The sequence below is a fragment of the Hydractinia symbiolongicarpus genome, chromosome 12, assembly GCF_029227915.1.
Source record: "Hydractinia symbiolongicarpus strain clone_291-10 chromosome 12, HSymV2.1, whole genome shotgun sequence".
In the NCBI taxonomy this organism is placed as follows: Eukaryota; Metazoa; Cnidaria; class Hydrozoa; order Anthoathecata; family Hydractiniidae; genus Hydractinia; species Hydractinia symbiolongicarpus.
The window spans coordinates 20,822,897-20,837,372 of NC_079886.1; the positions used below are offsets into that span (position 1 = coordinate 20,822,897).

Sequence of the window (14,476 nt, forward strand, 5' to 3'; positions counted from 1 at the left end):
CGAAATGCCTACTACAAGGTGTTGTACAAAGAATGTGTCTGGCGCTGATGTCGCAGAGTGCTAATGTTTTTGTCCAGAATGTTTGGAATAAAATGCTTTGTCGTTACCTGTTACTTATTTAGATTTTTTTTAATGTTAATTTTTTAATTTAGTTAAAGGGAATCAAGTTTAAGAAAACCTACATTGCCGCATATGCGAATAAGACTACAAAAGCTTTCGTGGATATCGCCACCAAAATTGAACAGAAAATGCTTCAAATCTTCCACTTGTCTGGTCGCGTATCTGTTATCAGCGTTCAAGTTAGTGAAATCACACGAGGTAGCATCGTTGTTGACTTGAATGTGATTGAAAACACCACCACAACAACCAACACCACTGCAGAGATAAAGAAAACAGTTGAAGATGGAATAGCTGGTGGAAGTCTGGATAGTCTTAATGTTGATGTAAATTCTTCAATAGTGGGTGAAAGTAAGTGTTGTATGATTTTGATTTCGTATGTATGTCTTAATGATCTGAAGATCTACCACGTAACGTTTTGTACGCAAAAGTTTGTGCTTCCCAGTTGACTCTCCTTTACAGAAGAACTCAAATCATGTAGAAAGACTTAAATGTAAATTTAACCCCATCTGTATGGCACGACTTGTTAGCATGCGATAAGCGTAGAAGAGATTGATATTTTTCAGTATTTGGTGTTTCATTTTTTTGCAACTTTAAAATTTATTGACGCGTTTTAGACATTCAGATTCTGCTGGGTCGATATTCATATTTGTTTCTAATTTAAAGAAATTATATTAAAAATTTAAAGTTCGCGAATTTTGCAATATTCTGACGACATTTTCTTTCTCATTACACTCTCATAATATTCGTTTTTACTGTTATTAAATTTCTATATGCATCTCTCGGTAAATCTATACCTCTATGGCAAATAATAAAAAAATAGTGTTATCTTTTTTCAAATATGGAAAAATATCCAAATTTCGCGATAATTACTTTTCGCGATAATTACTTTTCGCGAATTCCGCAAATAGCGAGCTTCCCACTAATTCAAACACTCGCGAAATTAATTTTCTTAAAGTACAAACATCTATTATGTTGGCTGAGAACGTAAACGATCCAAAAGGCTACAAAAATGCAATCACATTTCAACTTGTTCTGTCACAAAGTAGATGTAACTAGCAAAACATTCGAGGTTGTTTTTGTTTTCGATTTTAGAAACCGACATCTGCAAATTAGGCACGCACAATTGTGACACGCATGCCACCTGCGTCACTACTGCGACTGCGTTTGAATGTCAATGCAAAGATGGTTACGTTATGAAAAATAAAAACTGTACGAAGAAGACAGTCGATGATGATGATGACGATGACAGTAAGTTCATGTTTTTTTAACTCAACGAAAATAAAAAAGGCGAGTCTAAAGTACTGAGTTGCTAGCACTTGTGTTCAGATTGTTGTTCTCAAAAACAAAAGTTTGGAAAATTTTTTTGAAAGATCCTATTTCACGCATTTCGCTGTTGTGTGTTATAACGAAAGTTCCACCGGTATCTAAAATACAGAATAGAGTGTATATAATGCAGACCGCCAGACCCGCATATATGTCTATAACTTTTATTTTAGACGAACTTTTGGTGGCGATTCTGTTACCGGTTTTCGTGGTGATCGTCATTTTAGTGTTTGTGTTGGCCATATATTGCTCAAGACGTTCAGAGAGGGTCAAATACAAACCTGGCTCTGAATCGCAATTTCAAAATGGATCTTATGAAATGGAATAGGAGATCGGAGTTTTTTTTGCTTTTTTTTGTATTTTTAATGTAGTAATTTTTTGCAAAGCACTTAAAATAAAAACTTTTCTAATTTTCGCGGGTATTTGTTTCGCGAATTTGCGAAGTCATGCACCTGTGAAATATTTTGATAAATTTAACAACGGGGAAGAAATTATGAGCGTACGCAACCCGCGAAAATTTGTAGAATATGCACTTATCACTAAAGCATAGTTAAAATTTTTGTTCCTAATGTTTCTTGTACATATTTTTCGCTTATTATTCTTTTGGGATCCTTCTTTCATCGAACATTTTTAATTATGACGACAATTATGAGGCAGTTAAATAAGTTTATAAGCTTATCACTAACCAAATCTTCACCTGAAGTATGCTGATAAGAGATATCATAGAAGTAAAGTGATTTTCTAATTTATGCAAATAAATTATTTTTAATGAAAATAATCGTCTTGTTATTGACTCGAAGGACAAAGACGATTTTAGCCTCACGTGTTTTCTCGACAGTTTAAAACTAAAGTTTAAAAATAGCGAGCACAACGAATGTAACGACGGAAAATAAATGCAATGAACACAAAAATTCTAGGTTTCGATTTTTTTTTTGTAAATAATAATAAAAATTTTTTTTTACAACATAGAAAAATTAGTGCTTTAAAAATTGTTCGATACCCGTCGGTTGTTCGATACTCGTCGGTTGTTTGATACTCGTCGGTTGTTTGAAACCACTCGGTTGTCCGACATAGTCCCATTCCACAGAAAGAATGCCGACCAACATACGATGGTTACAAACCGGTGCTTTCAGTACATTCAAAGCAATCTGGTTCCTTCACAAGTGAAGACTTTCGACCAATATACGTTGGATACTCGTTATCACGTGACAATCTAGTTAAACGTTCTTTTACACAAGAAACCGTGAGCCGAGCGTCAGGATCATCATCCCAACAGTCTTCTATCGTAGAGCAAAGGTCGTCCATTTTCTAAGAATAAAGAATACTTTTTCTAAAAGATGTTTTTTTTTCCGAGCCGGTAGCTTGTTTGAAAAGAAACAAAGTGAAAGCATAGTCGACAATTGTTCTCGGGGAAAGAATAAGTTGATATTCTTCTTTTTTCTACGCTTACTCGTGAGAAATTTGAAAATGGTGAACCTCTAAAAATTTTATTAATCAAATACACAATCATTTTAAAGAAACATATACATGGTCGTTCAACATATATATTTATATGGTAATATTTCGACCTCCGTATTGGAGGTCTTCATCAAACTATACAAAATTTTTTAACGGTTCCGAACGAACGAACGAACGAACGAACCGTTAAAAAATTTTGTATAGTCTGATGAAGACCTCCAATACGGAGATCGAAATATTACTATAAAAAATATATATGCTGAACGACCATGTATATGTTTCTTTAAAGTATTAACATACGTTCACATGAACATGTCATTTAAAGAGTTAAATACAAACACTCCTGCGTCCTACTTCCGAAGAATATGATACAAGAAAGGTTACTAAATTTTCTGCTTATTTTTTTCTGTCACCAAGGATTTGAAGAAGTTTTCCGAACCCGATAATAACATATTGAACTTACATAATCTCTCCTCCACTCTTCTTTTATGACGGGTCTTCTTTTTTCTGACACGACGCAAATACACATGTCTTTTAGTAGAGGTTGATAGCCAACTTCGTTCACATACGGTGCTTCGTACTCAACTGGTGTTACTAAATAAATAGCAAATATTTACAGTAGTTTCGAACGAACGAACGAGCTAGCAAACTATCGTTAATGTTAGCCAACAGACGCTACTTAACGCTTCTTACCGTCTGCAGTTCGACATCTTGAAAGTACTTCCCACATAACTAGAGCTAATGCATAAATATCGATAGCCAAGTACGACTCTCGCTGGAATGTGATGGCTCCTTGCAGAATCTCAGGTGCCATGTATCGTATAGTGCCCACCTTAATGTAGACAGAACAATACACTGCGTAAAAGTATTCAAAATTCCTCTTAACTTCTTCGATTTTTGACAAATTGTTTTCTGATAATTTCTGTATCCAGTAATAAGATACTAAAATTTAGAAGACACCTGCTCCACCAGGCGTTACATGTTTATGGAAAAAAAATTAATCAAAATAAAATGAAATGGATAATGCATTGAATTTAACACTTGGTTACATAACAATACCATCAATTTAATTACAATCGGAGGAAGGTTTAGTCGTCATGATAAAATACAAAAAGCATTAACAAGTTCTAGTATTCTATTCTACTCCAAAAAATTCTATTTGACATATAAATTTGTCAATATAAAAATTTTGCATATTAAAATTTTTATATTTTGTATTGCTTTGATTTAAATATTTGGTTTTAAAGCATTGGATTTTACCATATTTCTTTAAAAATTAAATTCCAGGAAATTAAGCGGTCCATTGAACTTACTGGTGTTTTTATCAAGACATTTTTAAAACGTCCTGTAAAATCAGTAGATTAGGTAAGAGCCTACTCACCTGTGCAGTCGCACCATCAGTAGGCGAAGTATTAGAAAGTGGTATGGCAAGACCGAAGTCACCAATGCAACACGTTAAATCATTTTTCACCATGATGTTGCGTGTCTTTAAGTCTCGATGTGCAATGATCGACCGACCAGTGGAAAGGTCACCCCTGTGCAAATAGTTTAAGCCAGTTACAACACCTAACAGCATAGCAAACAACTGCGCTACATCAACTGTAGAAGTTTGTAAAAAGTCTATGAGTGATCCCTTGTTGTGATATTCTGTAATTATCCAAAATTGGGTCATGCTGGACAATGATCTTTTTTCTGCTCCAATAAACTTTAATATGTTCTCATGATTTAATTGATGTTTTTCATACATGTCCCGTTCCATGTCCCACATAAATTTATTGTCAGCATGCAACATTTTTACTGCTACCACCTTGTTCTGATAAGACGCTTTGTAAACACAACTAATTCTTCCTTCATGAATTACCTCCAACACTTGCACAGCTTTTGTTTCCGATTCAAGCGGCACTTCCGTTAGCTCAACCAATAGAGGCTCTTTTATTAATTTTGTGCGCTTGTGAAATTTTATTAAATATACCAGAAAAAGAGCACCAAGTAGAACAATTGGAAGTACAATATACACAACCATGTGCAACGATGAGGATGAGTGATTTTCTTTAGGTGTGACACTTGTGGTGGAAGCACTGTTTGCTAAAAAAATTAATTTGGCTTACATAAACCAAATAGTTTCGAATGAGCCATATCTTACAGAAATTTTATCAGTTGCAAATAGTGGTTGGTGTTAAGTAATGCAAAGAGGCCTGTTTACATTGAGCTAAAATTGAATTACCGAACAAAAGTTATGAATTAATAAATTCTTTTGAAATTTTCCTTACAAAAAAACCAAGATTAACTACCTGTTGAAGAACATTGGTAGTTAAATTCATAAACTAACAATAACTGTCCCCTGTTTTCATATCATCTTTTTATTGTTGTTTCCTGTTACAATTTGCTGCCATAAAAACAAAGTTGCTATTATTGTAAAAACTTCATAGTAAAATTAATAGTCACGCAGGAATTTGGTTTAGATAAGTTTTAAAGAAAATGCTCCCAAGCTTTTTTCACTAGAGCAGAAAATGCAATCGTATGGAAACCCACTTTAACCAGTGAAAATTAGCTAAAAATAGTTTTTTTCTTGCATTCTAATCTACCTTTCTACCTTTTGCATTAAGTTATACTTATCAATAAAAGCTAGAAAGTGGCGATTTTGGATTTACAAAAATACAATGAACAAAAAACAAAATGTTAGGAAAACTATCATTTTTTCAAGTAGAAAACATTAACAGTAAACTTAACCATTCATGTAAACTAAAGTATTTGCCTTTTGATTTTATCCAGTTGTCGTCTTCAGTGAGATTGCGGTTGCAGAGATCACCATAACAACAACAGTAATACTCGTTTTTCTTTGTGAGTGCAGCGGGTTGGTATAGCACACATTTATGATAAACACATTTTTTATGAGCATTATCAGATGGAATGCACCCAGATTGAAGATATTCTCGTTGATATCCTGAAGGAGATTTGATGACATAACTCATACAAGCAATATCATTGCGAAGACACTCTTCATTTATGCAAAAACTATCATTGTGTTTACACTTTTCTCGCATCACATTGTCTTTTGGAAATGAAAGACAGACCAGTCCATTAGCTAGAAAATATAAATACAGGGTTAATAAATCTTATTTTAATCCAGCACAACAGTGAATGTCGATGTACACATCACATCCAATTCAACATTTAAGATTATTTTGCAATGTTGTGTGCTTAAATTATTATTAGTTATTTTATATACTTTATGTTTGTGTTAAAAAACTGTGGAACAAAATGGCGGACTGACGTCCCATCTCCCTGTTCATTTTCGCCTAAGATAAATAAAACACTGTTTTTACAAATCGAAAGGGCATAGAAGAAGAAGAAGACCCTGGCTACAATAGGGGTTTAATTTACATACCAATGAGCTCACTACTTTCAACAAACAGAAGATTTTCTTGAACACAATTTTACGACATTTTGGTTTTCAAAGGGAATACACTCATTATTTTTAGAAGCATATGGGTAAATTGGGCTTAAGCTCAATATGCTTAAGATTTTCCAAATTTAAGCCTGAAATTATGCTTAACATATGCTTAATTTCACAACTCATTCCATGGTCTGATACATCGCATTTGATATGAACACTGCAATGGTCTCTTTAACATTCGAATCTTGTGCTTGTAGCTCAACTCGAAAGTGTGTTAAAAGCATATTAACATTCTTTGTTTTCATTGTAGGCTAGTTAATAAAGCTCATGGAAAAATCCATTGAGGCAGAATAAAAATTTTGATGAACTTTGTTTTCACGTTGCCTCTATTGTGTATAAAGAGCTTAAACTGCTCATCAAGAAAATGTGCTTTTGATGAACGGTTAAAGAGATATAATGGATTAAAACATTTGCTGACATCAGCAAAGTCTCCACAAGGTACAAAAATCTTCATCGTATAGATCTTGAAATGCTGATTAAGAAAATGTATAGGATCATGTACTGTGGATAAACGGTTGCAGAGATATTGGAGTTTGAAGGTTTTTGATGACGTCATCAAGCCATCCACTCTGAAACGGATTCGGCGACCCAGGTTTGGGAAAATTACCCAAATTGGTCCTAGTTGGTCCCTAGTTACCCACGCAGTGAAAAATCATTGACGTCACCAGCTCGTTTCCAAGTTATTTGGCCTCAAAGTTTTAAGTGCACTTGAATGGCTTCATTAATTTAATATAGGATATTGACGTTAAAGTGGTGTTATTGACGTCGCGCCGCAACGTCATAAAATTTAACATTAGAGACATACTTTTTTCGGCAACTTCAAAGAAAATTTCGGCTATATACATCAAAAGAAAATAACGATATCCACTATGATCGTCACAAACACTCCGTATTATTATATATAGTCAATAAGGCCCGTGGAAAAATCCACTGAAGAGGCTGGATAAAAATGAAAAAGAAGCGTCATTTGAATTTTGACGACGTCAGCAACCGATCCATAACAAAAAATAAATGAGAATCTTGTTTTCGTGTTGCCTCCATTGGTAGAGCTTAAAGCGCTGATCAAAAAAAGGATATGATTATGTGCTTTTGATGAACGGTTAATGAGATATAAGGGTTTAAAAATTTTGCTGACGTCAGCAGAGACCTGTCATACACACAAAATATTTTTTTTCAAAAATTTTTCTACCCGCTGCCTTTATTGTATAAATCTTGAAACGCTAATTAAGAAAATGTATAGGATCATGTACTTTTGACAAACGGTTGCAGAGATATTGGAGTTTGAAGGTTTTTGATGATGTTATCAACCGAAATGAAAAAGAAGCGTCATTTGAATTTTAATGATGTCAGCAACACATCCACAAAAAAAATTTAGAAGCTTGTTTTTATGTTGCCTCTTAAACAGCTTAAACTGCTGATCAAGAAAATGTATATGATCATGTGCTTTTGAGGAAATGTATATTCGTACGCACTTTAATATGACGTAAAGTACGTATTAATAGTGTGTAGCACTATTCATATGTAGAAAAACAGAAAAAACAATCCTAACCCTAACCCTAAAGCACTTTACGTACGAATAGCGGATGAACATATATGTACGCAAAAGTGGGCAAAAGTGTGTACGAATATACACTACTTGATGAACGCCTAAGGACATAGGAGGGTTAAAAATTTTTGCTGACGTCACCAATGGCCCGTCAAAACCCCTAAATTGATATATAGGATATTGACGTTAAAGTAGTGTTATTTCTGTCGCGCCGTAACGTCAGAAAATTAGACATGCATTTTTTGGTAACTTCAAAGGACAATTAACACATCCACTTTGCCTGTTACAGACACACAGACACACTCTCCTTATTATTATAAGAGATTAGAAACCTTGACATACATAATTTAAACTTTCTCTACATATAGGTTAAGGGATAATAAAAACATGCAAGTACAACCTGCTTAGCATGACATACATACCTACACAATTTATAGGAAGAGGGTTAATAATATACCTTGTCAAACCCATGCTTGCAAGGAAAACGGACGTTAAGCCAAGAATAATAATGATGTCTAATAATGTAATCTTATGCGTATATGCCATGTGACTGAAATTGGGGAGATAGCACACTGTGTGCGCCGTTGAATGTTGCAGGGGAGTTGTCTGATAGAGCTCGGACTCTAATTGGGTCTAAATTAGCATTAAATACTCTAGGACTTCCCATCCAAGCCATGGCCCCTCCTGGAAATAGTAGACAGGGTATATCCCTCGAAATTTGTGCTGGAAAAAACGTAATAAAGAACAACATTTTTCTTTTTCTGGAACCTCAAAAGGAACCAACCAAACATTAGCTAGCTAAAGCTAGCTATATCCTTTTTTATAAATTTAACATTACACTTATGAACATGTCTAACTAAAAAGACTAATTTGCTGTTTGCCCCGACATATCAGTAAGAAAAAAGTCCAAAAAAAAAATGACTTATTATTATTATTATTAATCGACATATATTTCAAGCATTTATTTATGGAAATTACAATGGTTCTTAATGCTGAAATGTTTAAATACTAAATGTATGTGCAAACGTAAATATAAATTCAATCAGTAATAAAAACAAAATGAACATGAGCAAAAAGAGCATAGACGAAGCAGTCAAATAATCATACGAAAGTCTTGAACTGTGAAAACGTATTGAATGGCATTAGGATAAATGAACCATTATAATTGATCAAAGCTAAAGGAGGCTTGTTAGGTAAAGGACGACCGATAATTAAACTAAAAATTAGGTATAGTAAAAGTTAATATAGTCAATTGAGTGAGAAAAATATATATATATATATACTGACAAATCTGTATCAAGAAAAGGCTAAGATAAAACAGATAAATAAATTAAAAATCAGAACAATTTAAAAGACTTACTAAACAAGAATTGAGTGCAGGAAAAACCAACAACTAAAATAAATAAAATATACTTCAAGTGTGTCATGTTTACTTTTGTTGCCTCGTTCGTTTGCCGTGCAAGAAAATCACGCGAAAATATTCCGGTTCTCGAAAAAATTAGTTTTGTTTTTAATTAACTAGGTCCCCAGGGCTTCTTGCCCCTGCGCCGCTATCACCCTTAGAGCCCAACCTCGTTCCCAGGCCAACTTTTCGCTCGCACCATTTAAGTTATCAAAAAAGCGAAAAATTGGCCTGGTAAAGAGGTTGCCTTGGAGCCAGTGCCATGACGACAAATCCACACATACGCTAAAACTGCTTTTTTTTTTTTTAAGGCTCTTTATATTTCTTAGCAACAATTTTTTTTTTTTAATACTGTACTACTGCCTATTTAATCTGATTGTTCGAGTGTTTTGATTGTTTTGAATTTTAAAATCTCTTCACAGAATAGATATTGATTAATCGCTGCCTACAATCCTTGAAAGAGAATTGGAGAGTTCAATGTCATTGATTGTTGCAGGTGTCCTACCCCACAATGAGCGTGCGCCTCTGATGCATAGTAAAGTTGATCTTAACAAACTGAATGAGATCTTCAACCTTATGAAGTTGGTCGATTGTTGAACTGTGACATCCCGCTTTTCAGCAATCATCTCTGATAGTTGTTTGTAAAACGCTCCACACTCACGACCCATTCCTCCATTTGTTGAGAAGACAAGGGGACTGAAGGTCCCATATTCTACGGTGTTTACTCGCTCGTTATAATGGCGTTTCTTTTCATCTTCATTCCTTTTGAAGCACTTGCTGAGCTCCAGACCCCTGTATCTTCGAGCACTTAGGTCAAAGACCCTTATATCGAAAAATGCTCTTTGCCCAGGAGTCCAGAACCCAGTAGCACTGATGTCCAAACGTGCTTCTCTGCTGCGATTGGCAGTACGACATTGAAACTGCTCGCCATCTAGAGCCATCAAGCTTGGTTCGCTTCGAACATTGACACATACCTCATCAATTAGCTTTGCTGTTATGTCGCGAATCTCATTATGTCTTAATGTCACAAACCCTCCTTTCTTACAGGACAGCGCATGTGAAACATCAAAACTGCTTCCACAGATACATTCAGTGGGTAATCGAGGTAGGGTCCAGTTATATCGAATACGCAGTGCATCCTGGAACTGCTCTTTGTTGAGATCGTACGCAAGCTCTTTGATTGGAAGATATGCTAACCAGATTGAAGAACCGACTAGGCAATTGGAGTCGTTCTTTTTCTTTTGATCTTCATTCAACTCGGCTCTGACTCGCACCAGTTTCTCTTTATTTCGTTGGTTCTTCTCACTTTTAATCATTGCAATTGATTTTATTTCCCCATTTTCAGTGGTGCCAAGTATCTGATTCTGAAGTTTAAATATAAACTGCTTTGAATTCTCGTGCTCGATCGGTGCAATTTCACAGACATTTTTAAGACCAAGTCCGCCCATCCGAGGCGGGAGGGACAGAAGATCTCTTTCTGTGTCGTTTATGACTTTCCCACCAGTGATGGCTGGTATAAATTGATGTCTCAAAATATCTTCAATTGGTTGGAGGTAATCTTCCATTTGAGGTATCGTTCGAATGAAGTATGAGTAGCGATGCTGAAAGCCACTCACATAACATGCATATGCCGCCTGTGGCTGGGTGACTGCAATCTGTGTCAGCAAGGTCAATTCATCAGACCAGTGTTTGACCCTCTTTTTGCAGTATTGATCTTTGGCTGTTTTACTTCCAATAACGGCGCCAAGATTTCTCTCACCATCTTTGGATATTTGTATATTTGTGCCTTCAAACACTGTTTTGGCAAGATCAAAGTGTTCCTCTTTTACAATTAGCCATGATTTCATTGGCTGGGGAAAGTATCCAAAGTGTGGACCAATTGTTGTAATATTGGTCCACCATTGCTTCAATGATTGCAATTTTTCTGTTGATGTAATATCGTCCGCAAATGCTGCCATTTGATCTGGAACATCAGCAATTGTTGACAACATGATGTTAAGGAGTGGTGTAATTCCCATAGCATGAACTGCCATGCCAATTGGGTCTCCTTGAGTGGTCCCTTCATTGGAGCGAAGTTCAATTCCACCAATGACAAACAATCTGGAAGGCACACGATAACAATTGACGACATAATTTGAGAACTCTGGACACAATATTTGCACATTGTGAAGTAGAGCTTTCCGATTAATGTTATTGAAAGCATTAGCGGCATCTACTAGTATCACCGCCTCAGCTCCTTCACTTTCAAATGCTTTCCTCATCGAGTGGATTGCAGCCTCACTTCCTCCTTTTTGACCAGAACACATCTGCACCCTGCTCCCCGATATGATAACATCTCCTTTAACAATTGACATAACCAACTTTCCACAGATCCGCCTTAGCACTTCCCCGCCCCAATGGGTCGGACTCCTGGTTGCTTGTCAAGTGGTACTAACCTTGCAGCTAGAAAACCCTGCAACGATTGATCATTTATTTGTTGGGTGAAAATTTTCTTTGTGACATTTGCAATGGACGATCGTAAATCCTTGCCACACTCTCCATACATTTTCGATGTCAGCGGCCTTCTCCATCCATCAGCATCAAAACCAGAAGGACCCGAACCACCTTGTGTTGCCAATGCAGATTTTAGTACCGTTTGCTCATCAATAGCATCAAATATTATCGGATTGATGCGTTGAACAGGGCCATGCAGTAGATTGTAATCATTAGTATTTTGTCCTTTGGGATGCTTCTCCTTCAGTGTTGCAATTGTCGCATCGTCTAATGGAAGCACTCCTCCACTCATATTGTTTGTAAGCAATTTGATTGGGCCATGCACATCACCTCTTTCCATTTTCTCCTTAAACTGTTTTGAGATTGTTTCAATTGTTTTCTTCTCCATAATTTTTGGCAGTCTTGATTGTAGTGTTTCTGCCTCATTCACCAACGCATTAATCTCCCCTCTATGCCATAAACGCAGTCTTCTTTCCAGAGTTTTTACATGGTCTCTGGTTTTGGAGGTTTTGCTTGGTTTGTGGAGTAAAAGGGCTGGCATGATGTGAATCGCCTTCATAGATATCGATCCCAGCGGGCTATCTTTTACCCAAGCATTAAGCAATCTAGTTATTTCCCGGGTAAAGTCTTTGCCAGCGCCTCCACTTGGGAGCATGAAAAGATTTTTTCTCCAGAAAACGATTTTTTCATAGCAGGAATCAATCAGTTTTGTAAAATCACTTCCCTTCACTTCACCCTAGTAAAACTGTTCAGGAGTTGTTACTTCTGTTGCATTGTTGTTAGATTTTTCATGCATAGGAACCTCTTCTTCTGCAGGCAGAAGATCGACTCTTGGCACAATTACTTTACATTGTCTCTGATGTTGTAGAGCACCTCTCGCTGTACGGAATAATTTTTTGCACTTTACACACGGAACTTCCGTTGATGTCGATGGTAGGCCTTGGCCCATCACTTCGTCTGCTGCAGTTGCATGTCTTGAATTTCCGATGGAATCGCCATTCCCCCCATTCATTATTCGCTCTTCTCTGCTTTCAGCTAGTACTATTATTGAAAATAACTATCTTGATATTATCTCAGCAACTCGTTGCGTTATCATAATTTTAAATTCACCAACAGCACTAAAATTCCGTTAAAATGCCGTCCCCTGCACCCGAGCAGCACTTGCCACCGCCACAAGAAGAACAAATTGCGGAAAATTTCTGGTGGTCCGAAACGAAAGGTAGTGAGAAAGAGAAAAGTGCTAAAGAGATTTACATAAAACTGCTTACGCTTTCTCATCTGCACTGCAATAGCTTCCCGAGATGGCGGACGCTTTTCCGTAACGGAAATTTTATTACGGAGCGAGAAACATTTTTCAGCTTAAAATAGCACTATTAAAATAGCACTAAATAGAAAATATTCTTCATACAAAAAGAGTTTTAACAAATATTAACCGAGAAGAGCTGGAACAAGCGAGTGAACGTCTATTTAATTGCGAACGTTGTGGTAAGAAATGCAAATCTGAACGTGGAATTATCCAACATTTACAACACTGCACAAAAAATGAATTCAATCAGGAAGTTGGCCAGCCGTCCCCTGCACCCGAGCAGCACCTGCCACCGCCACAAGAAGAACAAATTGCGGAAAATTTCTGGTGGTCCGAAACGAAAGGTAGTGAGAAAGAGAAAAGTGCTAAAGAGATTTACATAAAAATCGTTTTCTGTAAACGCAATCTGTGCGCTGAGGCTGATACACATTATGCCCGCCTTGCTATTACAGAAACCATCCAAAAGATCAAAGAGTAAAGACCACGTCGAAGTTCTGGAACGACGCCTGAAAACATGGCCAAAGGGAGACTTTGCAAAACTTTACAGAGAAGCGGAAGCGATTCAGTCAAGACTACCTACCAACACCGGGAAGAGAGATATGGCAGCTATTTCAAGACGATTTAAAGAGCCTATGCAAAAGGGTGACGTGAATGGTGCAATTGAGCTTCTTACAAACAACATAAAAGGAGGGATATTACCCTTAAACAAGAAAACATGGAGCTTTTGCAAATCAAACATCCTAATGGAAAAGAAGCAAATGAAGAAGCCCTACTGAAAATCCACACAGTGGAACCAATCATTTTTAAATCCATAGACGATCAAATGGTTCTTAAAGCAGTCCAGATGACTAAAGGGGGTTCTGGTTCAACTGGCATGTATGCAGACGGTTGGAGGAAGACACTTTCCTCGAAGATGTATGGCGACACTGAGCAGCACGCCTTGACATCAGTGCTCTCGGTTTCTGGACGCCTTGCCAAAGAGTATTCTTTGACGTTAGGGTTTTTAACCTACACGCTCAGAGGTACAGGCGTTCAAGAGATGCTTTCACATGGACGAAAGAGAGAAGAAGCGACAGTACAGCGAACAGGTGTTGCAAATCGAGAATGGCACGTTCACACCACTGATGTTCGCTGCGAATGGTGCAATGGCAAAAGAAAGCAAAGCCTTCTACAAGCGGTTAGATGATATGATGGCAGAAAGCGCAGCATTTCAAATTCGGTCGCAACCAATGTCATAAGATCAACATTGAAATGCATTTGAGGATCAAGATCACCGAGAAATGTAGACAATAACATAGAAGAATTTGAACTCGCTAACAATGCGACAATTCATCAAGAGTGATGGACTAAAAAAAAATCTAGTATTTTATA

The 14,476-nt window shown here is 36.6% G+C and overlaps 2 protein-coding genes across 2 annotated transcripts in view; one reads left to right on the forward strand and one right to left on the reverse strand.

Annotated features, from left to right (window-relative positions):
- LOC130622201 (uncharacterized) overlaps positions 1-2,221 on the forward strand; it is a 32,486-nt gene extending 30,265 nt beyond the window's left edge. Inside the window, exons 22-24 of the mRNA XM_057437637.1 lie at positions 153-468; positions 1,213-1,368; positions 1,617-2,221. Coding sequence (XP_057293620.1) covers positions 153-468; positions 1,213-1,368; positions 1,617-1,771 — 627 coding nt within the window. The 3' untranslated portion in view covers positions 1,772-2,221. The remainder of the gene's footprint in view (positions 1-152; positions 469-1,212; positions 1,369-1,616) is intronic.
- Positions 2,222-2,360: 139 nt separating this feature from the next.
- LOC130622202 (activin receptor type-2A-like) lies at positions 2,361-9,394 on the reverse strand. Its single transcript, XM_057437638.1, has 6 exons — positions 9,265-9,394; positions 5,657-5,986; positions 4,283-4,986; positions 3,595-3,733; positions 3,365-3,495; positions 2,361-2,751 (listed from the first exon to the last, which is right to left on the reverse strand). The coding sequence occupies exons 1-6, from the start codon at positions 9,329-9,331 to the stop codon at positions 2,557-2,559; spliced, it is 1,566 nt and encodes a 521-aa protein (XP_057293621.1). The 5' UTR covers positions 9,332-9,394; the 3' UTR covers positions 2,361-2,556.
- Positions 9,395-14,476: the final 5,082 nt, after the last annotated feature.

Excerpts from the sequence above, each read along its gene's own strand:
- LOC130622202 (XM_057437638.1), bottom strand. The coding sequence starts at position 9,331 with ATGACACACTTGAAGTATATTTTATTTATTTTAGTTGTTGGTTTTTCC. Across the intron at positions 5,987-9,264 it reads CTGCACTCAATTCTTGTTTA|CTAATGGACTGGTCTGTCTT; the intron begins GTAAGTCTTTTA and ends TATATTTTCTAG. Across the intron at positions 3,496-3,594 it reads AAGATGTCGAACTGCAGACG|TAACACCAGTTGAGTACGAA; the intron begins GTAAGAAGCGTT and ends CTATTTATTTAG.